A 23,710-nucleotide genomic window follows, 5' to 3' on the forward strand; every position below is an offset into this window, starting at 1 on the left:
CTGCGATGCGAGATAACGCAGCCAGTTGGGACTTGATGCAATTTGTTTTTCTCCATAGCATCGCGTTGCGGTGCCATGTGGGAAAACATTGCTCATGTGTATGAACCCATTCAAAATGGGGTTCATATTTGTGCGTCTCCAAATGCATAAATCCCACGCAATTGTATCTCCTGTGTGAAGCCGACCTAAAGGCCCAATTACACACAACGATTATCCCTCAGAATTCGCTCAACAGCCATCTTTTGAACAATAATTGTTGTGTCTAAAGGCACTGACATCTTGCACTGTTCGGGCACTATCCGTTCATTGCTGATTTCTAGCAAGCTAAAAATCAGCAATGACTTATCAGTGCCGCGTGCTGAGTTCTCAGCGGGATACCAGCTGATAGCATTCTTTCAGCTGGTATCTCGCACGGAGCTCTCAGCAATAGCTCCGAGAACAAAGCAGCTCCTGCTGTTCTCAGCGCTATTAGCTCAGTGAAATACCAGTTGACAGCTCTGAGAACAAAGCATCTGTTTGCAGAAGACAGCAAACAGCGGGAGCCTTCATTTACACACTAATACGCTCTTAAGTAGCTAATTAGCTTATGCAAAGTGATCGCTCAAAACTGTCACTCAAACTGCCCTTTGAGCGATCATCTTGTTGTGTAAAGGCACCCTAAGTCAATGCTTGGATTGCTGATTCCCATTGCAGCAAGGGCAGAATTATAGACCACCAGTAAGTAAAAGGATTATCGGGTAATTGCCACATGTGTATTGAGGAGAGTAAGCTTTTGTAAGGGGGAGCCTGGAGTCTTACTTTAAAATCAAATTATAATCACATACAGATAGAACAATCTCAACACTGCTAAAAAGGTCCAAAGGCCGCATCCTCCAAACTACGGAAATACATTTTTAGAAGTAAAAGAATAGTGAAGGACATGAAAAGTAAACAAACCAATGCATACCGTAGTAACCATCTTATTCTTTGAATAACGCCCAGAGACCATACCCAGCCACCAGTTCCTCCATACACGTGTAATTAATTTACACAAGTCATACACCTAGCAAAGAATAAAGAACAGCCTTCATTGTCTTAGGGTCACCAGCACTGAGAGACTACCTTAAAGGGGTTGTGCTAAGATCCACAGGATAGGGGATAACTACCTGATTGGTGGGGATTCGACTCCTGGGACCTCCTCCAGTCACAAGAACAGGGATCCCGAAGGTTGAACATGTGTCCTGCCATTCCATTGATTTTAGTGGGCCTGTCGGAGATAGCAGAGCTCTTACTTAGCTATCCTTGGCTGGCTAACTTAAATGAATGGAGCAACGGTATGTATGCTCAGCCAATGCACCATTCACATGGAGTAAATGGGACTCCTGTTCTCATGGCTACAGTTGTTGCACTCCACCAGTTTGATAGTTATTGCCTATCCTCTAGATAACTATTTATCTTGGCACAACCCCTTTAACCTTTTAAGGACCAAGCCTATATTGGTGTTATGGGCTGCAGGAACTTATATTTTACAGTATTACTTAGTTTTTTTATGGTATATTAACTTGATGGTTTGACAACTTCTTATTGTGTGTTAATTTTCTCATATGGATCCTCTTATAAATATTTTGTATCACCCCAAATGTAAGTATGTTGACCGTCTACAGGACAACAAAACCTCTTTCTATGATATTGTTTCCTGTTTTCATACATTTAAAATTTGTTGACTTTTTCCTTTTAACTTTTTTTTGGGTTCTTTTGCTTTTAGTTAATGTCAGATGGCGCTCCTTCCAGTAATTCAGCTGCTGATTTGGCCTTTTTTGATTCCCTTTCTGGAAGTACTGCTCAGAATGCCTCAACCAATAATGGTGAACAGGTGCGTTTGTAGCAAGAACCTTTATCATGGCAACTTATTGTCAGAAAATAATTCACATTTTCTATACAGAAAACCTCATATCTATATGTCTATAGACAGAAGCCTGGACGGAACAATGGGGTCTAATATGTGGAATAGAGACCGCCTTCATCTCCATTTCATATGGTTCTTGTCCCTATCAAATTTGTTAGCTGGATAGAAAAAACTGGAAAGGACAAAAACCGTGTGAAATGTAACTTTATCTCACAAATTAAACCCTTTGATCTCTATGCAGTTTTCTGAATAGAAGACATAAATCCAAGATTGAATCGGCTCAGCACTGGAGATAAAATCGTAGCGTGAAAAGAGCCCAATTAATAAACTTCAAAATGTTTCAAGGATTTCGTTATAGATGAGTTACTAACATCTGATCCTGTCACTTTATGTAGTTATGCATTGTAACCTGATATGTACATATAAGGGTCTGACGCATCACATTTCAGCCATTCATCAAGTGTATACGTTTTAATACAAAAACATTAAAACATATTGCTTATAAGGAAGATGGAATAATACCTGCACAGTGCCACCTATTGGAAGGCAGCATTCCTACAAGCCAAAGTTAGACTCTTTGTACAAGCCTTGTAACAATGGCTGGGAATTAAAAACAAAGCCGGAATCCATGTACAAACGGCTGTTTCAGGATGTTTCCTCTTCAGTGTACAGTAGGAGTCTGGCTTTACTAGTGGGACGCCTGGGACGGGGCTCAGAAACACTCTCTTTTCTCCTTAGGGCTCATGTCCACGGGCAAAATATGATTTAAGATCCGCAGCGGATCTCCCGCATGCGGATCCGCATCCCATAGGGATGCATTGACCACCCGCGGGTAGATAAATACCCGCGGATCGTCAATAAAAGGGATTTTAAAAAAAATGGAGCATGGAAAAATCTGGACCATGCTCCATTTTCGTGCGGGTCTCCCGCGGGGACGGCTCCCGCAGGCTTCTATTGAAGCCTATGGAAGCCGTCCGGATCCGCGGGAGACCTAAAATAGGAATTTAAAGTATTTACCCATCCGGAGCGGACCGGGAAGGTCTCCTCTTCCTCACGGCCGCATCTTCCTTGCTTCGGCTCGGCGGATGTGCCCGGCGCATGCGCGCGGCACGTCGACGACGTGCCGGCGACGTGCCGCCGGCGTGAGGAATTCATCCGCCGGCCGAAAAAGAAGATCCGGCCGTGAGGAACAGCTGACCTTCCCCGCCCGCGCCGGATAGGTAAATGCTTTTAAATTCTTATTTTCGGCGCTCATGTCCGCGGGGCAGGAGGGACCCGCTGCAGATTCTACATGGAGAATCTGCAGCGGATCTTATTTTCCCCGTGGACATGAGGCCTTAGGGAGAGTGTTTCTGTAACAAGGGGGTGCTCTAATAATTATGTATAGATATATCAGGGGTTAGTACAGAGATCTGTTTATACCAAGGACTGTGACTGTAACAAAGGGGCGCTCTAATAACTATGTATAGATCTCTGTACTGACCCTGATATATCTATAACTGTATAGATATATCAGGGGACAATACAGAGATCTCTCCCATCATCTACTTATACCCAGGACTGTAACAAGGGGGCGCTTTAATAACTATGTATAGACACATCTGGGTTAGTACAGAGATCTCTACCATGATCTATTTATACCCAGGACTGTGACTGTAACAAGGGGGCGCGTACTATGTCTAGAAGGAAGAATGTTTCTACACAATATAGAAGTGGGTTCTTTACTGTAAGAGCAGTGAGACTATGGAACTCTCTCCTGAGGATGTGTTGAAGGTTAATTTGATAAGAGTATAATAGGTCTGTACGCCTTTCTTGGGTGATGCAATATTACATGTTATATCACTGTTTACTCAGAAACGTTGGAGATCCGCGGATTATTCTGATTGCCAGATTGGAGTCAGGAAGGATTTTTTCCCCCTTAAATTAGAAAAATTGGCTTCTATCTCATTGGAATTTTTTTGCTGTCTTTAATTAACATTTGAGGGGTAATAGGCTGAACTGGATGGACATATGTCTTTTATTTGGCCTAACATACTATTTTTATTATGTTATCTACAGATGCATAAGATTTCAATACAGTTTGACCTATTTTATATTAGTAAAGATTGGGTCTAGTTTTATAAGCTTTTAGGCTAATGCCCACAGATAGTTCCTGCGGCGTAAATCTGTGGCGGAATAACGCAGCCATTAGTTTCTATTGAACCTTTATGGCTCAGTCCTCACAAGCGGGAATCGGCTGCGCATTTATTGATGGCGCCTCCTGAAGCTACACCATTAATATCTGACCGTGCGGGTCTGCTGCCTGGGACTCCTGCGGATCAGCTCATGGAAGACGCAGACCACTATAGTATGATCCTGATTGTACTTGGAACGCCGTACTTTTCGTTTTGGCTGTTTTTGAGAACTGCGGGCTTGTCCCATTTCAGGGTGCTGCATAAAATATAAACCAACAAATGCCAATCTCTGGAATTAAAAGAAACGCATGGGGTTGTTTGATTTCTCAAATTAACAAAAAAAAGCAGTAAATGCTATATTTAATAAAAGAAAACTTACCAAAAAACCTCTCCTTCAGTCCACCACAGATGCCCTGGAGGTGCCTCCAGTTTTTGTCCACAAAGGACCAGTTTGTGCCACCTGCAGTCAGTTGGGGACTTTGGCGGTCAGGTCCTTGTACTACTGGTGTCCTCTCTTAGCAATGGGAGGGATAATGCCCGCAAGCGCCTGCTGACAGCTTGTAAACAAGGACCACCTCTGGAGTGCCTGTGCTCAAACGGCAGTGAAGGGTTGTACCGGCAAGCGGTAATTAGTATTTAATACAATTTCCTACTGTCTAGTTTTCTCAAGAAACAGGATAACCCATTTGCTGTGTAATACACCACCTCCACCCCTACCCCCCCCCACAATATGACATCTGTGCGCTTACTACTGATTTCAGGTATTTCAACATGGAATCTGCATTAAGATTGAGACTGTTTTCGGTGGTGCAGAAAAAACCGTGCCAGTTTCCATTTGAATGTAAATGGGTTAGTAAAAAGGTGCAGATTTCCGCACAGAACACTTCAGATTTCTGAACTCCGACGTCTTCACCTTTTACCCTTCTTCCCCACATAATCCAGAGCAATAAAACTAAGGTTTATCTTATGATACATTGTCCCATGTACAACGTCTTGATGTGACATTTAAATGCTGTGCAGTTCTTGATTTGTTAACTGAAAGGGCCGCTGCGCTCCGAAAGCTTGAAAATATACTTATGGTTAAAGCTTCGGTATTCTGCTATTATGTTCTTATCAGTACTGGCATAATGAGCCTTGGATAACTGCACTCATGCCTCCATGGTAGGTCAAGGTTAGACTTTTATTTGATGAATATGATAGCAAAAATATGTTCCCATTGAAAATAATTTGGCAGTCTGTCACTGGAGGCTTTTGTGACAAGAATCCAGGCATTATGAATGATTAGCATAGTTGACCTTATTTTTCAACTTTTTTGTCTTTGAGTGATACAGATTATAAGGTCACCTTCAGGCCTTGAACGTGGTAGAAAGTAATGCAGAGTGGCACACACAGTACCTTGCTCTGCCATTATGATGCCCCCTATGGCACCGTATGACAGTAATCCTCTTCTGCTCATGATCAAAAATAGATCTACAATAATGCAGAATAATATGTAATCTAACAGTAAAGAATTTTGGATGAAACTGGGGACATATGAAGAAACATAAAGGCCCCCTGCACTCAGGCGGAAATTCCGTGCATGATTTCCTGCAGAATTTCCTCTTGTGGCCGCTGCATAGGGTTGCATTAGAAAATGCAATCCTAGGCAGACGGTTGTGATTTGTCTGCGCCAAATCACACGCGGAAAACAAATCGCGACATGCTCTATTTCTGTGAATTCTCGCAGCGGGATCCGACCTGGCCGTCTGCAGGTGGCCTAAAGAGAACCTGTCACGTCCTCACAGCCATATAAACGAAGTTTTGGTGCTGTTAGGGGACGTGACAAGGAGCTAGAGATGTGGGTTTTTTTTGTTTTTGTTTTTTTTATACTCGCCCGTTGCCTGGTTCCTGCACTGTTACCCTGTGAAGATCTGGCGAACAGGAAACTCTGACTCTCTCCAGAGTCCCATGCACATGCTCTCAGTAGATTTGTATGGGAAAGCACAAGACTCTGAAGAGTCACGTTTTCCTGCATCTCTTCTATGGGTGCTATATGCTATATCATGACTCTACAACATGAGCCCTTAGACTATTCTTTTAGTAGCTATAATTGGTATGTTCAATGCATTATTTTTTTTCCAAATGCCTGTAATTATAGAGAACTTTCCGTATGCATTTATCTGAGAATTATCATACATTTCCATTAAGGTGCCCGCTACAAATGACCCGTGGTCAAGCTGGAATCCACCCAAGCCTTCTGCGACCAATAATTCAGTGGATCCTTGGGGTGCAAGCCAGAAAGATTCCACAGCAGACAACTGGGATTCTGCATTTGGTCACCCACAGGCGTACCAAGGTCCAGGTGAGATAAACCACATACAGGGAACTTACTTAGAAATGGCTGCCTCTCCACAGGTGTAGCAATATCCTAGGAGCAGGGGATAGCTGACGGTTCCCGCACTGAGCCTATGGAAAGCGTTCCCTGCCGCGGGTAACTCAATGTAAATTCGCCCATGGACAGGCAGTCTTAAGCAGCTTTTCATTGTCGGGTGATGTGCATAGTTGTAGTTCTTCGACAGTTGGAGTATAACAAATCTAGTGACCTTTGCTCTGCTGGATAGAATAGTCCAAACAGCACATAAGTTGGTGGTTTTGAATGAGACATTTGTCTATATAGAATAAAACGAAAATTTGCTCTTCTGTTGCAAAATAAGGTTTATTTCAGATCTGATAAATCTTTTGTTTTACTTTTTTTTTTCTTGTAGCCCATGTCTTCCATGTTGTTGTTTTTGCACTGTCTTGAATTTTGTGCAGACAGGTGCTTCAGCCCAGCAATAAAACCAGGTTTAGGAAGAAATTTATATTTGCATTTTTTTTTACGGTTTTTGCTGTGCATTTTTTTAATACATATCTGGGAAAAGGGGTTTTGTTTCGTTTTTTTGTTGTTTTTTTTTACACTCTCTATGTCCCTGAAGAGGACTTGAACTATAGCAACTGTGATATCTATGATGAAGCATTGCAGGACTTACATAATGCAATGCCTTGCCTTATCGCTTGTAATAGCAATCATTGGCAATTGCAAGCCATGACATCGGTATCTGTTGTTTACGCCTTGTGGCGTTAAGGGGTTAATAGCCTGTCATAAACCTATTTGGTGACATCTTAGAGGTAATCATTTGGAGTGGTCTCACTGTTTTATAACGAAAATATAAATGCACACAAGCATTTTCATATGCCATCAACTATCAGAGACGCTGCTGTTTGCATAGTTTAAAGGGAACCTCTCATCACTGTTGAACACAAAAAGAAATGTTATAGGGTGTAAAGGTAAAGAAACGGGGCGTCTAAGAAGCTGTGTTTCATACAGGGAGCCCTGTTCCATCGCTGTGTCCCCCCAAAGTTGGTGCACGCAGCGTGACTCTATTCAGACAGCTCTTCGCAACTTCCAATGATTGCAATGAGATCCCAGCTTGCAATTACAAGCGCTGGCCACTGCATGGGTCTGAGCAACGTCTTCTTCCCTCCCCTGCTGTGTCCCGGCTATGACAGTGGGCGCTGCCTGGAAAACTCCTTTAAATATGTGTGTTAAGTGCCGTGAAATATTTTTGCTTTTAATATCTTTTGCCGTGAAATATCTTTTGCTTTTAATAACAGTTTTTTTATTTTTTTTTTATTTTATTAGGAGCTGTTGATGATGATGAGTGGGATGATGACTGGGATGACCCAAAATCCTCTCCCCCTGGCTACCTTGGCTACAAGGATTCAGAGACCTCCGATGCAGGAGCTATTAGGGGAGCAGGGAAGCAAAGCTCTATGAAGATACCTCTTAATAAGTACATAACATTTAAAATTTGAATAACATACTGAGCAAATATTTTTTGCTTGTCCCCCATGTATCACTGTTGGAACTTATTTGTGAAGCAGAAGAATAGTCATGTTATCATAGGAATATTTCCCCGCCATTCTCTGTACGTAGGTAGACAAAGCAAGAGAACAACTTACTGTTCTGCTCCCCCTGTGTCTGGGGGGAAATTAAGAAAAAGGCTAAGGACTGGCACTGCCTATAGGTGAAGAAAAGGCACTTGGTGGAGACTTTAGTGACCTGAGAAAATACTTTATTTGAGATCCAATTGGGTAACGTGTTTTGAGATATTAACCTCTTCCTCAGATACCTTTTTATATTACACTTGTTCCAAGACAAAATGCATATAGGAGTGTGAAAAGGAGAGGTAGGAGTAGCGATCGGGCATAACATGCAATATGTGGGAGTTTGGTGGACTGTTTGTAGCTATGTAAAATAATCAAAGTAGAACTGATGTTCGTCTCCCTGTAACCCCACTGAGGAGGGCAAACAGGACGGAGCTAACCGTCCTGTTGTCTGTTCAGTCCGAGAAGAAAAGGAGACACATCCAAGCCAGCTTTAAAGGGGTTGTCTCGCAAAAGCAAGTGGGGTTAAGTACTTCTGTATGGCCATATTAATGCACTTTGTAATGTACATCGTGCATTAAATATGAGCCATACAGAAGTTATTCACTTACCTTCCCTGCGCTGGCGTCCCCGTCTCCATGGCTCCGTCTAATTTCAGCGTCTAATCTCCCGATTAGACGCGCTTGCGCAGAAGGGTCTTCTCCCATCTGTTCGGTCCGGCACGAGCGGCATTCTGGCTCCGCCCCCTTCTACGCGTCATCGCGTAGCTCTGCCCCCATCACGTGTGCTGATTTCAGCCAATCAGGAGGGGGCGGAGCCAGAATGCCGCTCGTGCCGGACCGAACAGATGGGAGAAGACACTTCTGCGCAAGCGCATCTAATCGGGAGATTAGACGCTGAAATTAGACGGATCCATGGCGGCGGGGACGCTAGCAACGGAGCAGGTAAGTGAATAACTTCTGTATGGCTCATATTTAATGCACGATGTATATTACAAAGTGCATTAATATGGCCATACAGAAGTGCTTAACCCCACTTGCTTTCGCGAGACAACCCCTTTAAAGCTGGCTTGGATGTGTCTCCTTTTCTTCTCGGACTGAACAGACAACAGGACGGTTAGCTCCGTCCTGTTTGCCCTCCTCAGTGGGGTTACAGGGAGACGAACATCAGTTCTACTTTGATTATTTTACATAGCTACAAACAGTCCACCAAACTCCCACATATTGCATGTTATGCCCGATCGCTACTCCTACCTCTCCTTTTCACACTCCTATATGCATTTTGTCTTGGAACAAGTGTAATATAAAAAGGTATCTGAGGAAGAGGTTAATATCTCAAAACACGTCTAGATCTAGCCATAGTGCCCCACTCCCCTCCTTCATTTTATTGGAGGTCTCCCTTCCTTGGTAAAGGCAGGCAAGCGTAAGACGAGGAACACTGCTGGAACTATGGATCACGCCATATTGGGACGCTGGATTGGTGGGGCCATCCGCAAAGATGGGTAAGTGTTGTGATCTCTCGGGCACGTCCATGGTTATCTAGGTGAGGATTACCTGTCGCATCTATTCCCTGTCCCATTATCCCTTAAAGGGGTTGTCCTACGCCGAAACTGGTTCTTTTTTTTTTTCAATAGGCCCCCCGTTCGGCGCGAGACAAACACAAGGGATTGGTTAAAAAAAACAAAACAGTTTAGTACTTACCCGAATCCCCGCTCTGCGGCGACTTCTTACTTACCTTACCAAGATGGCCGCCGGGATCTTCACCCACGATGCACGGTCCATTGCCGTGCGGTCCATTGCCGATTCCAGCCTCCTGATTGGCTGGAATCGGCACACGTGACGGGGCGGAGCTACGAGGACCGGCACGAGCGGCCCCATTCACCACGGAGAAGACCGGACTGCGCAAGCGCGTCTAATCGGGCGATTAGACGCTGAAATTAGATGGCACCATGGCGACGGGGACGCTAGCAACGGAACAGGTAAGTGAATAACTTCTGTATGGCTCATATTTAATGCACGATGTACATTACAAAGTGCATTAATATGGCTATACAGAAGTGCTTACCCCCACTTGCTTTCTCGGGACAACCCCTTTAAGCAGGCGCAGGTACGAAGATTGGCTCAGGGCTGACTCCAGAGAGCAGCAGCAGTGTTTGTTTTTTACTCTCTGCTCCTCTCGTGTAAATGGTGAAGGTCAGCCAGAGAGGAGGGGGGGATAGGATCCCGGCCGCCAGCAGTCTTTTGCCCTTGCCTCTCCTAGAGCCGCCTATTTTCTCCACCTCTGGTGCCATGTAGCAACACAGCTTAAGTTGCCAAAGTCCTTCCCTGCTGCTGTATGGGGCCTGTATGGAGCGGAGGTGGCTTTGTACACTGCTCTGCAGGCAGAAGAGCAGACTTCTCCATATTTACTATTTCTGTACAGATACCTGAAGACTGATGCGGCTTAGCTACGTTTCTTAGCTGTATGTGGATGTATAGCGCAGCAGTTCAGAAGGCTTTTCCTACTAATAATGTATAGAATAGGCTGACTAAACCTATTGGAAAAATGCTTATTATTCTGTGCCTTCCAAAAAAATTAAATGACATTTACACTTTTACAGTCGCTTTTGATGCCAAATTGCAGAGCCACAATCCACTTTCAAAATGTGTTTGTGTTTTTATGAGTACTTCTTCAGGCTATAACTCAAGATTAGTGTTTCTGTAACTCTTACCAATAAAAAAAGTACGTGGTTTTCTTTTCTTTTGTTAGATTTCCTGGTTTTGGAAAGTCTGGAATTGAACAGTATCTGTTATCCAAACAGACAACGAAAACCAAAGAAAAAATCCCCATTATTGTAAGTCTTGATCTGTTTGTTGTGCTCACTGGGAGTGTACAAGTAGAACACTGCTCAACAGCATTTTTGCATCTGGATTTTTGGGTGTAGAATTTGAATTTACCCTTTAGAAATTACGTATCACTTAAGGTTTTTATGTAATTTAGATTTTTTCCATTTCTTTCAAAAGGTTTTTGTGTTTGTGATCATTTTCTGGTGAATTATTTATATAAAATTAAATCAGTGACTAAGCTAAACTCTTTATTTGAATGTACTACACAGTGGATGAAGTTCTAAAAATGGTCACTAGATGGCAGAACAATGTAGTTGAGCAGGAAGGTTACTGACATGAGCCTATCTGTACTGCTATTTAGTATTTGTTGTAATCTGCATGAAGCACTTCTCTTCATTCTTACCTCAGTATATCTGTATTTTTTTTGAGTTTCATTCACAAATACATTACCAGAAAAACATTGAGTTTTGAGTTTTTTTGGTATTTAAAACCAGACAATATTTGGCAATACTGTATTATTGTCTATGTAATAGTACTATGTATCCCAGAAATGTGACGTGATAGACAGAATTCAGCACCCCAAAATTAGTTGAATCAACCGGTTTCCAAACCAGATACAGACATTTTTGTTGTTTTGTTGACCAGTGTAATTTGACTCAATAACAGAAGAGGTTGTTGCTAGGCTTCACTCTTCTCGCCTTACTACCTGCAGCAGTGAGCCCTTTCCATGGCATCTTGTCTGGTATCTTTCCCTGGCTGTCATCGGTCATCTCGCTATAATATTTTCGTCTTTTCTCTGGTAGGTTTTTCCCCTCCTTCAAACATGCTGTTACCTTCCAATTACTAAAATGGGCAACTCTTGATCCGCCTTGTTCTGCCAACCCATCTTCAATCTGTCCTTCATCTCCAAACTTGTTCATACTCTACATTCTACAGAAACCACCCTTACAAAAGTATCAAACAACCCTTCTAACAGCTAAATCTAATGGTGACTTCTCTCTACTGATCCTCCTGGATCTTATCTGCAGCATTTGACATTGTAGATCACCAACTCCTCGATAGGCCTGAAGGATACTGCTCTCTCCTTGGCTCTCCGACCTCCCTGACTGCATGTTTAGTGTATCATTCTCTGCCTCTTCCTTTTGCTGTTGGGGTTCCTCAGTGTTCGGTCCTAGGCCCACTCCTTTCTTCCATTTACACAGCCCATATTGGACAAACTGTCAGCAGATTTGGCTTTTGGTACCACCTCTTCTTGAGACATCACACCCTCACTACTGCAAAACACCAGTGACTGTCCGCTGTCTCTAACATTATGTTGTCTCATCTAAAACTAAATGTTTTTAACACTGAACTACTTGTATTTCTGCCATCTAATCTACTTAATCCCAATATTTCCATCTGTGTGTATGGTATCACCATAACGCCTTGGCAGCACGCCTGCTTTCTTGGGGTCATGTTTGAGTTTTCCTTTGCTCTTTATATTCAGTCACTTGGTCGCTCCTGTCACCCACACCTCAAAAACATCTCCAGAATCCGTCGTCATCTTACAGTAAAAACGGTTAAAACTTTTATTGCTGTTCTGATGCACTCTCTCTGCTTGATTACTGCAACACGTTACTAATCGGTCTTCCCCTCACTAAACTCTCTCCTCTCCAATCTATCCTGAACACAGAAGCCAGATTCCCCCCCCCCCCCCCCCGTTCCATTCATTATACTAGTCATGTGTGCAGTATACAATTCAATTTAAATTTCTTACTCATCCATAAAGCTCTCCACAGTGCTGCACCGCCCTAGATCTCCTCCTTCATCTCTGCCTACCGCCCTACCCGTGCTCTCCGTTCAACCAATGACCTCAAGTTCTACGTTACCTCGTACTCCTGTCTCCAAGACTTTGCCTGGGATAGCACATTACAGAGAACTAGAGCAGTTCGGAAAATCTGCTTAATCCGCAACACCCGCAATCTTAAGCAAGCCCTAAAGCTACATCTCTTCAAGGGGGCATATCACATTCCCTAATCTTACTCTTTCTGTACTCCAAACCCGATAACAGCATTCTTATCATCCCATACATATAGTTATGTAGATATGTAGATATTGGCTGGTGACCGGCTCACATAGAATTGTTTCCACTACCCTATTTATATATGGTGGCCGGACCATTGAACTAAACAATCACTTGTCCCTCATGCGCCAATCCTTTTCCTAATAGATGGTAAGCTCTTGTGGGCAGAGCCTTCACCTCTGCTGTTCTGTTGTGTTCTTGGTTTTATATTACATGTAGTGTCTAACTTCATTTCTGTATGTGCCCTTTGATTTGTAAAGCACTGCAGGATATGATGGTGCTGTATAGTGGTGGTGGTTGTTACAGAATCACATATGTAGTTTTTGTAGCAGTTTTTCTAGCAATGTTTTGAGCCAGCATCAGGAATCAATACAAAAGATGGGAGAAACATCTTCTATCCTTCAGACTTCTCGTTTTTCAATCCACTCCTGGCTTTTACTCATAAAACTGCATGTAACACACTAGGCTAAGCACACCAGTACAACGTGCGGTTGTGTGTCCATTTTTTCTGTGTCTTTGCTTATCACAAATTGTGTCAATAAATGTAGTTCGTTTTTAAAGCTGCTACATTTTTTTTTGTCATGGCTAAGTAAAGTCATGGGGCATTTTACTGCGGGGAGGGGGCTGGAGTGACTCCACAAAACTGCCATGTGCACCTTAACTGAATGGCAGCTTCTGCTTGCGTCATTTATCCCTGCTACAAAACACTTTAGACCCCGAATATACATAGGATTTTGAGTAGTGATTTAGAATTTTCTTATTAATAGAGGTGGTTAACCATCAGTGCCACAGGTCTTATACCTTTCTTTTCATTTTTTATTTTTGTCTGGTGCTCTGCCTAAATGACCACTAGGGTTCTAGGACAAGCTGTCCAATATAGATCAGACTATCAGCTAATGCTTCTTTAAGGCAGACTTGCAAATCCTGCTCTAGCTGAATTAGGGACTTAAAGGGGTTGTCCCGCGGCGAAATCGAAAAAATTTTTTTTCACTTACCCCCGCATTCTGCCCCGTTAAAAAGAAAGCATAGGTTCGTTTTTAAAAATAGCATTGCGCTTACCTGCATCAGCATTCTGCAGCTTCTTCTTTTCTTCTTTTAAAGATGGCGCCGCTGGTCTTCTCCCACGGTGCACTGCGGGTCTTCTCCCATGGTGCACCGTGGATTTTCTTCTCCTTCCTTGCGTTCCATTGCCGATTCCAGCCTCCTGATTGGCTGGAATCGGCACACGTGACGGGGCGGAGCTACGATGACAACGCGGTGACCAGCTCTCTGGCACGAGCGGCCCCATTCACCAGGCAGAAGCACGGACTGCGCAAGCACGTCTAAAAACGCCAGAAGACATCGGAATTAGACGGAGCCATGGAAACGGGGACGCCAGCAACGGAGCAGGTAAGTGAATAACTTCTGTATGGCTCATATTTAATGCACGATGTACATTACAAAGTGCATTAATATGGCCATACAAAAGTGTATAACCCCACTTGCTGCCGCGAGACAACCCCTTTAAGGCTGATTGTCGACTATATGAGCAGACCGCTTGTTCAAATACTTTAGACAATCAGATTAGACCAACTCAGCATCTTCTCTTTTGGTCTAAACTGCTAACAGGTAGCCCTAATATGGTATGAACAGGACACCTTGCTATAAGGGTCTATGTCCATCCAAATAGACATTGACTTTCTTGGTCACCTCTATGAGGCATCAATTAGGTGACCTCTCGACTGAACTCCATACTCGAGTCTGATCCTTCAAAGCGGGGGTTAGCCACTAACTAGGCTGCCTTTGGGTTCCCTAACATAGTAGAATCTCGTCCTGATGCGTCATTGCACGTATTTTACACAGGTCAAGATTCTTTATACATGACCTTACCAGATGTCATACACTTCTAGCCATCACCACGTTGTCTCGCCACACGATTTGGTCTGACAAGACAAGGGACATAAGGAAAGTGCCTTAAAATACATTCTAGTTTTGCCATAATAGTCCGTTATATATCTTGGCTCCTAATGAACCACCTTTATTAGTGGGGAAACGCGTTGCAATTCTAGAATTGCTGACTTGCGAACTGCAACTATTTATTTAGCTGTGAATTATACAGCTTTCTTTCAGCAGTACTCCACAAAAACTGACTATCTGTCATACTTATCTGGATATACATAGATCCAATCCATCGTTGTATATATCGCACTTACCTGGATATACATAAATCTAATTTATTCTCTCGTGCACATGAAAAGTATCATACTGTAGTACATGAGAAGTGTCTAGAAAGGATATCGCTGTATCCTTCATCTTTATGTTTAGTCAGTCTATCAGCCCATGAATGTTTTAAAGGATCTCAATAAAGATTTATATTTTTTTAGTCTATAACTGTGAAGGGCTGAATATGCAATTAGTTTGGCTGCCTGTGGACACAACAAAACCTGTGTGCAATTTTATTATGGGTTGCCACAGTTTTCTGCTGTGCGACTTGGATAAGCATGACACCCAACACTTTACAATCACACTGCTTCATGGAATTTCAAATCAACCCTATCCTTTTTATGGGAAAAAAATGCATAAAAAATCCTGTGTTTAAAAAATAAATAAATAACAATTAAAGTCTAATTCAAGCAGAAGATCAGGATGTGCAGTGTGTTACATGTACTAATCTGCACATATATTTATGAGAACTGAAGAGAACAAAAATCTCTATGATGCAAATACCAGTATACTTCACTGGAGCCAGCAAATGTGCTGATTTGGCACATGGTTAATTAGATGTGCAACTGCACACCTTCTCACTTTTTTTTCTTTTTTAGGACCCCTGTCCCCAAGTGTGATATTCGAAGGGCAAATATCCTACCTGATTTGCAAGATCAGTGATAAATGCTCCTTCATTTTCTCCCACCCACCCTCTTGGGTCCCCAGAAGACTGTATGAGAGAAGAGATGATTACCGGCCATGATCTTTCTTTTTGATGTAACTTACAGCCGCCCCTCCTATTACTCCCTAAAGCAATCAAAACTTTTTATGTTGGTCCAAAATATTGCACCTGTATCACATAAAAGCTAAGATTCTTGACCTTAATATAATACCAATATCTATTCTCTATAGCGTAGCTGCACCAAGCACTTAGTCACGATGCAATACAAACATCCTTGGCCATGAAACGGTTAAAGTGTAGCTAACTTTTACACAACTTCTGCTCATCTAATAGCCTCTGTGCATCTCAGCAATCTTGTAATATACTTTCATTTAAATTAAATATATATCCTTGTAAATCAAGGCCAAAGTGAAGCCCATCTTAATATATAGAAATCTCTATATATGCTAAGAATATGCAAACACAAGGCCTGGAAAAGCAGGTAATAAACTGGGGACATGTGTAATGCCTGCAACATAAAGAGAAGTGCACATAGCAGGTTAGGTAACATCTGTAGAGGCAGAGATTGTTTACACACTGGCTGCAGATCTGAGAGCAGTGAAAGGGCAGGGAGCAGCCTGAGAAAGGCAGCCCTTCCCCCACCGCTCAGAAGATGTCCTAGTTGCTAGACGCTGAATGCCTAATGACAAGCCGTGAACCATGGTGTGGCTGCACTTCAGCCTTGATTTACAGTGGTAAGACAAAAAAATGAATGAAAGTATATCACAAGATTGAGACACACACAGTCTATTAGAAAAGCTAAGTTAATTAGTATGGCTAATTATTATTTTTTTTCCAGATAGGAGATTATGGGCCAATGTGGGTTTACCCAACTGCAACGTTTGACTGTATTGTAGCTGATCCACGAAAGGGAAGCAAAATGTATGGTCTGAAGAGTTATATAGAATATCAGCTAACACCAACTGTAAGTAAGCTTCAGCTTCTAATGTAAGGAATAGGGAATTTCTCATCTGAATATCATTAATAACTTAATCTTCAACTTATTAATGATATACACACCCATCTTCAACGTGACAATTAAAGGGTCTAAAACATGATAAATGTGATGTAAAGCATACAAGATAGTTTTCTGCTGTATTTTCAATACTAAATCTGCCTCATTGTGTAAGTGTGCGTGTAAGAAAGTCTTATGATATCTGCCAAACTACATGGGTACCAAATGCCTCCAGATCTAAACCAGAGTCTCAAAGCTTTGATTTGACTCTTTCTGGTCTTTTGTTTATAGCATCATCTTTGTCTCTTCTAGAACACAAACCGTTCAGTAAATCACAGGTATAAGCACTTTGATTGGCTGTATGAGCGTCTCTTGGTGAAGTTTGGCTTGGCTATTCCCATTCCTTCTCTTCCAGACAAACAAGTCACAGGTAATATTTTCAGAATTCTTCCAATTAGGTTTTCTATAAAAGTTATGTTTACATGTGGCAGACTTGTAGCAGACTAAGAATCTGTCCCATACACATTATCTGCAGCATGTGCATAGATAAGTGAAAAAAAACAGAAGAGAGTCACAGAAGTTTCTACAAGAAGTCTTCCCCTGGAAACATACCCTTAAAGTAAGGGGGTATCTACTAACCTTTCAGAATAACTAATGGCAGTTCTGTAATGGGGCTTCCCAGCTGCTTGTAGCTGAAAACTGTTGTGCACTAATACAACCTGGGGTGTTGTAGTTTTACATACATGACACGCATTTTAAACCATATGGCCGCCTTGTATAGCACATTAGGAACCTTGTTACCTACTCTTGGCTGCTGGGTCAGAATCATTAACAGGCATAATTGTTTTTTACATCAGCGCAATATTTCTGTTGCTTGGTATCTTCTAGACTTACACTACCGTTCAAAAGTTTGGGGTCACCCAAACAATTTTGTGTTTTCCATGAAAAGTCACACTTATTCACCACCATGCGTTGTGAAATTAATAGAAAATAGAGTCAAGACATTGACAAGGTTAGAAATAATGATTTGTATTTGAAATAACATTGTTTTTACATCAAACTTTGCTTTCGTCAAAGAATCCTCCTTTTGCAGCAATTACAGCATTGCACACCTTTGACATTCTAGCTGTTAATTTGTTGAGGTAAGCTTGAGAAATTGCACCCCACGCTTCTAGAAGCATCTCCCACAAGTTGGATTGGTTGGATGGGCACTTCTGGCGTACCATACGGTCAAGCTGCTCCCACAACAGCTCAATGGGGTTCAGATCTGGTGACTGCGCTGGCCACTCCATTACCGATAGAATACCAGCTGCCTGCTTCTGCTGTAAATAGTTCTTGCACAATTTGGAGGTGTGTTTAGGGTCATTGTCCTGTTGTAGGATGAAATTGGTCCCAATCAAGCGCTGTCCACTGGGTATGGCATGGCGTTGCAAAATGGAGTGATAGCCTTCCTTATTCAGAATCCCTTTTACCCTGTACAAATCTCCCACCTTACCAGTACCAAAGCAACCCCAGACCATCACATTACCTCCACCATGCTTAACAGATGGCGTCAGGCATTCTTCCAGCATCTTTTCATTTGTTCTGCGTCTCACAAACGTTCTTCTTTGTGATCCAAACACCTCAAACTTGGATTCATCCGTCCACGACACTTTTTTCCAGTCTTCCTCTGTCCAATGTCTGTGTTCTTTTGCCCATCTTAATCTTTTTCTTTTATTGGCCAGTCTCAGATATGGCTTTTTATTTGCCACTCTGCCGTGAAGCCCAAAATCCCGCAGCCGCCTCTTCACTGTAGATGTTGACACTGGTGTTTTGCGGGTACTATTTAATGAAGATGCCAGTTGGGTACCTGTGAGGCATCTGTTTCTCAAACTAGAGACTCTAATGTGCTTATCTTCTTGCTTAGTTGTGCAACGCGGCCTCCCACTTCTTTTTCTACTCTGGTTAGAGCCTGTTTGTGCTGTCCTCTGAAGGGAGTAGTACACACCGTTGTAGGAAATCTTCAATTTCTTAGCAATTTCTCGCATGGAATAGCCTTCATTTCTAAGAACAAGAATAGACTGTCGAGTTTCAGATGAAAGTTCTCTTTTTCTGGCCATTTTGAGCGTTTAATTGACCCCACAAATGTGATGCTCCAGAAACTCAATCTGCTCACAGGAAGGTCAGTTTTGTAGCTTTTGTAACGAGCTAGACTGTTTTCAGATGTGTGAACATGATTGCACAAGGGTTTTCTAATCATCAATTAGCCTTCTGAGCCAATGAGCAAACACATTGTACCATTAGAACACTGGAGTGATAGTTGCTGGAAATGGGCCTCTATACAGCTTTGTAGATATTGCACAAAAAACCAGACATTTGCAGCTAGAATAGTCATTTACCACATTAGCAATGTATAGAGTGCATTTGTTTAAAGTTAGGACTAGTTTAAAGTTATCTTCATTGAAAAGTACAGTGCTTTTCCTTAAGGACATTTCAATGTGACCCCAAACTTTTGAACGGTAGTGTATTTACTGAATGTTCAACAAATTTAGCAAAAATCAGTAGTACAGGTGAATATAAGAAACCTTGTAATATATCTTATTGGGGAAAATGCTGCTTTTCTCCTACCCCCCTCACTCCAATCTGTTCACTCGCTCTGAAATATGGCTAGAATTCATTTTGAGACAGAAGACTGACTAACAGCTCACTGACAAATCCCATTCCATGCTGCACATAGAAGTCTATGGAGGTGGAGAAGGAGCGAATGCACAGAAGCTATTGAGGCTAATAGTGTCTTACTGTTACTGCTGGATTCACATCTACATGGCTCAGTACTTCTGTGATGGCCTCTATGCTGCTGCTTCTCTGTACATGAGGTGGTGATAGAGCAGCAGGATCTTATTGTGTGGAAGACATCGCAGTAGCCATTCATCTGGGAAAACTGAGAATTACAGATGGAACTTGTAGAGAGGAAAACTTCCAAAAATACAAGATCCATGTCCTATAAAGGCCAGAAAACTGTTTAATTCCTCATGACACACGGCAGCTTATGCTGAAAAGCCATCTGAAATGCTTTCATTTTATTTTTTTATTTTTTTTAGGACTAATAACTAAGAATTATTTGATGAGAACCTGGAGTTTGTGTATTAAAATGTGCCCCTGGTTCTTAAGAACTTCAGAAGTGTTACAGAAATGTTCAAAACCTTATTTTATAGTCCTGCCTTCTGGTTGTCAGCATGAAGTTTGGGCTACTTGTTTGCTTTGCTTTTTGATTGACACTCCACAATTTTGTGATTCCTGCATTTGTTGTTTAGGGAAAATGAGCTCCACCGTAAAGTAGTATAGAGAGAGAGGTCGGGGAGAATGCCATAGTCTCTATAGGAAGCATCTCTTTCTGGAAACCTTCCTAGTTTTCTGTGGGAGGGAGGGAATGCTTGCTTGGATGCAATGTCAGTAGTCTTCAGCAGTGAAAAGCATTTCCATCCACCCTGTGAGCCGGATCATGCCGTCGCCTGCAGTCTCTCGCTTTGCAGAGCTTCCCTTTTGCATTTAAGGACTACCTGTTGAATTCACAGATTTAATATGTTGTAGGAAGATGCACTTAGTTATTCTTGTTGCACAAACTTTTTTTAAAACCTAAGTTTAGTCTTTCATAGTTTTAAAGGAAGATGTAAAAACTTTGCCCCCCAAAGGAGTCCATAGTCTTTAAAATCTCTTCAATAATAAATAAGAACCTTCAATCACTACTTGTCCATGGTAATCACAGGGGCTCACCTTATGAGACGGAGCTGTGATAACTGTAGTCTAAAGGTGCTAGCTAGAGATGAGCGAGCGTACTTGCTAAGGCAAACTACTCGAGCGTGTAGTGCCTTATGCGAGTACCTGCCCGCTCGTCTCTAAACATTCGGGTGACTGCGGGGGAGAGCGCATCCCAGATCGCATCCCCCTACATGCCTTCATTTAAAGAGCATTAACATATTACATTGTGTTCTGAGACCATAATATAAACTAACTCTTGTGGAGCCATTGCTCCTAGAATTCCCTAATAGGTCATTCTGGGAATTTGTTGAGTAATAGTGAGCCACTAGTTGCGTAAAACTCACTGAATTTGATAGCACAGCATGTGTTTTCTACATTATGTCTGGCTTAGGAGAATATTTTCCCTTTCCTGTTTATGCCAGATGACTCACAAAGACCAGACCGGAAAAGTACTCCAGTCATGAAAGAGATTTGGCTTTAGCAAAAGAAAGTACAAGTATGATAGTTGCTGAAAAACCTTGTTCATTTTAGTCTTTAAGATTATGTCAGAATCATGAAAAATAATTTAAAATAAAAGTATGATCTCTGGCAAGCTATAGCCTAAAGATTACTGCCACGCGCATCCCTGCCTCACCTATAGCAATATTTAATTTGCTTGTATATTAGAGATTTGCACTCGCTACAAGCAGTTCTATTGCCCATATGGTCACCTCGCTGCTGCTCACGGATCATTCAAGAAGCTGTGGTGATGTCCATCTGCTCTTCTGCCTTCCTCCAGCAGACTGGCCTTCACAGCACTTTTGTTCTCTTCGGTGCTATCAGTCCGTGAGTCTGTTGCTTAGTTTTGGTTTTTTTTTGTTTGTTTTTTAAATATGTTTTTATTAATCAACTCGGGACATTCAGTAGGTACAACAGCGGTTATGTAGCTTTTCCATCACAGTTGCATGAATTTTCCCGACTTGCTTTTTATCATAACAATTTTCTCAAAATTAAGGAAAATAAACAACGTTTGTGGAATCAGGGTTATAAAGACGTGGGAGGGAAAGAGGAGAGTATAAAAAACTAAGAGAAAAGAAAAAAAGAGGGGAGGGGGGGGAGGGGAGGGGCAAATACTTTAAACCGTACTCTTGACCTGTTTTAACAGCTGGTGTGTTGGTTCTTTGACCATGATATTGGAGATCTTCAAATAGACTTTTGGGAGGCCCCACACGACCACGGCACGACTGGTGTATCACCCTAAACTGGCATGTTACCTAACGCTGTCAGTTCCTGGAACCAATATGTGTATTGGAAGCAGCTTTTCAGTTTTTCTTTTACTCTATGTGGCAGCAGTTGGAGGAAACTTCCCCAAGTTTCAAAGAATGCTTGTACCATTTTTTTCTTTGAACAATGAGGTCTCTGCCCAGTCCATTTTAAATAGGAATGCTAATTTATCTAAGAATAGTCTGAATGGGGGGCTTGTTGGTTGTGTCCATGTTTGCAGGATGGCTTTTAGTCCCGCTGCCGCTATAAAATGTAGTAGCTTTCTGACTCCCCTTGAGCAGTGGAATGTCTTGGGATTTAGGTATCCTAGTATTGTCCATATTGGTTCCTGTGGGTAGAAGTTTGTCAAGTTTTTGTTTTTGTGTATTCATGTATTCGTGTCCAGAAAGTTTGTATCGCAGGGCATGTCCACAGACTGTGATATCGGTTGGAGTTTGGCGTCTGGCATTTGAAACAATTTGATGTGGTATAGATTCCCATGTTGTATCCCCTAGCTGGGGTGAGATAAGATCTGTGGACAATCTGCAGTCTCATCTCTAGGAATCTGGCAGACGGCAGATATTTATGAGCCGACGATAGGGATTCCATAATCGTTGTGGGTGTGAAGTCTGAATTGTCCACCGACCACCTCCCAACCCCTGGGTCGATGTCGTTCTCTCATATTTCTTATTGCCCTATATCAGTGATGGCGAACCTTTTAGAGACCGAGTGCCCAATTTGCAACCCAACACCGACTTATTTATTGCAAAGTGCCAATATGGCAATGTAACCGGAAGGGCGGTTTCAGAGGAGTTTGAATGGCCTAATTTAAAAAAACAGTTCATGCGCAACTATGCTCTGTAGTGGCGAGCATAATTGCACATATGGCCTTCTGTTTTACCCTTAGGGGTAGTTTTTAGGCGAACGTGGTTTCCCACCTTATGCTGCTGTAATAATCACGGCCGTATAACGGGACAAAAAAAACACTGAAGCCGATGGATTTCAGTGGTTTTGTTTTAACTAGTTCTTTACTTGCCCTTTAATACTATGGCCGAGAAAAGATTAGCCCTGCTCTGTAGTAAACACATCGTGCGGACAAGATTGGGCAACACCTATTTTCCCACAGTTTTTTTCCCAACTCCTGCGCTCTTGTGCAGAGTGTGAATGATCAGCAAAGGGGAAGAAATTGCCCTCATTCAGGCACAACTGCGCCCCGTGCCGGTGAGAGTAGTTGCACATACGGCCATCTGTTTTTACCCTAAATAACCTACTCTGGTCTTCAGCTCAGCTCAGTTCTGTAGACAGAGATAGGCTTAGGGCTCACACCAACTTGTGTTTTTTTAATGTTACGATATCACAGTTTTTTTTTACACGATTGTCAATGGGACTTTCTAATGTTAAAAACGCATCACACTAAAATTGCAAAGCTCCAACTTGTGATGTGTTTTTAACATTAGAAAGTCCCATTGACAATCGCAGCGATATCGCAGTGTTATAAAAAACCCAAGTGGGTGTGAGCCCTCATTGAGAGGGGTGAACTGTGCAACAAAGACAGCGATAAAATTGACAGGTCGCAGATTAAATTTCGCACCACAAGTCAGTTTCGAACATGTTTTTGTCCGGGTTATTTCCGCAGTTTGTGGACGAGATTTTCAAAATCTTGTCCACTTTGCCAATACTGTAAATGTTGCAGAATACCACTCCGTGTGAACCCCACTGATATGTTTACAGTTTGCTTATTAACCCCTTGAGTGGCACGCCCGGAAAATTTCCGGGACGAGCTCCACTGCTCATAGCAACATAGCCCGGAAGATTTCCGGGCTATGTATCACTATGGGAGCTGCAGAGCACAATGCCACAAGCTGTGACAGTGTGCTCTGCCTGCACAGACCCACACAGAGCAGTGCAAGGGCTTTGAAAAACCAGCAGAAGATATTGCAGATATGTCGGCAATCTCCTGCACTGGTTTGTTTACAGGTTGCCATAGAGACCATCGGCTTGTCAGAAGCAAGCCGATG

General features: G+C 42.3%; 1 protein-coding gene across 1 annotated transcript in view; it reads left to right on the plus strand.

Annotated features, from left to right (window-relative positions):
• The window catches only part of SNX9 (sorting nexin 9), a 122,975-nt gene that overhangs the window by 39,686 nt on the left and 59,579 nt on the right, over positions 1-23,710 (plus strand). The window contains exons 4-9 of the mRNA XM_066596089.1: positions 1,745-1,852; positions 6,247-6,400; positions 7,721-7,871; positions 10,714-10,798; positions 16,557-16,682; positions 17,025-17,142. Of these exons, the coding sequence (XP_066452186.1) occupies positions 1,745-1,852; positions 6,247-6,400; positions 7,721-7,871; positions 10,714-10,798; positions 16,557-16,682; positions 17,025-17,142 (742 nt within the window). The remainder of the gene's footprint in view (positions 1-1,744; positions 1,853-6,246; positions 6,401-7,720; positions 7,872-10,713; positions 10,799-16,556; positions 16,683-17,024; positions 17,143-23,710) is intronic.

Source organism: Eleutherodactylus coqui, chromosome 3 (genome assembly GCF_035609145.1).
Source record: "Eleutherodactylus coqui strain aEleCoq1 chromosome 3, aEleCoq1.hap1, whole genome shotgun sequence".
NCBI classification, from domain to species: domain Eukaryota; kingdom Metazoa; phylum Chordata; class Amphibia; order Anura; family Eleutherodactylidae; genus Eleutherodactylus; species Eleutherodactylus coqui.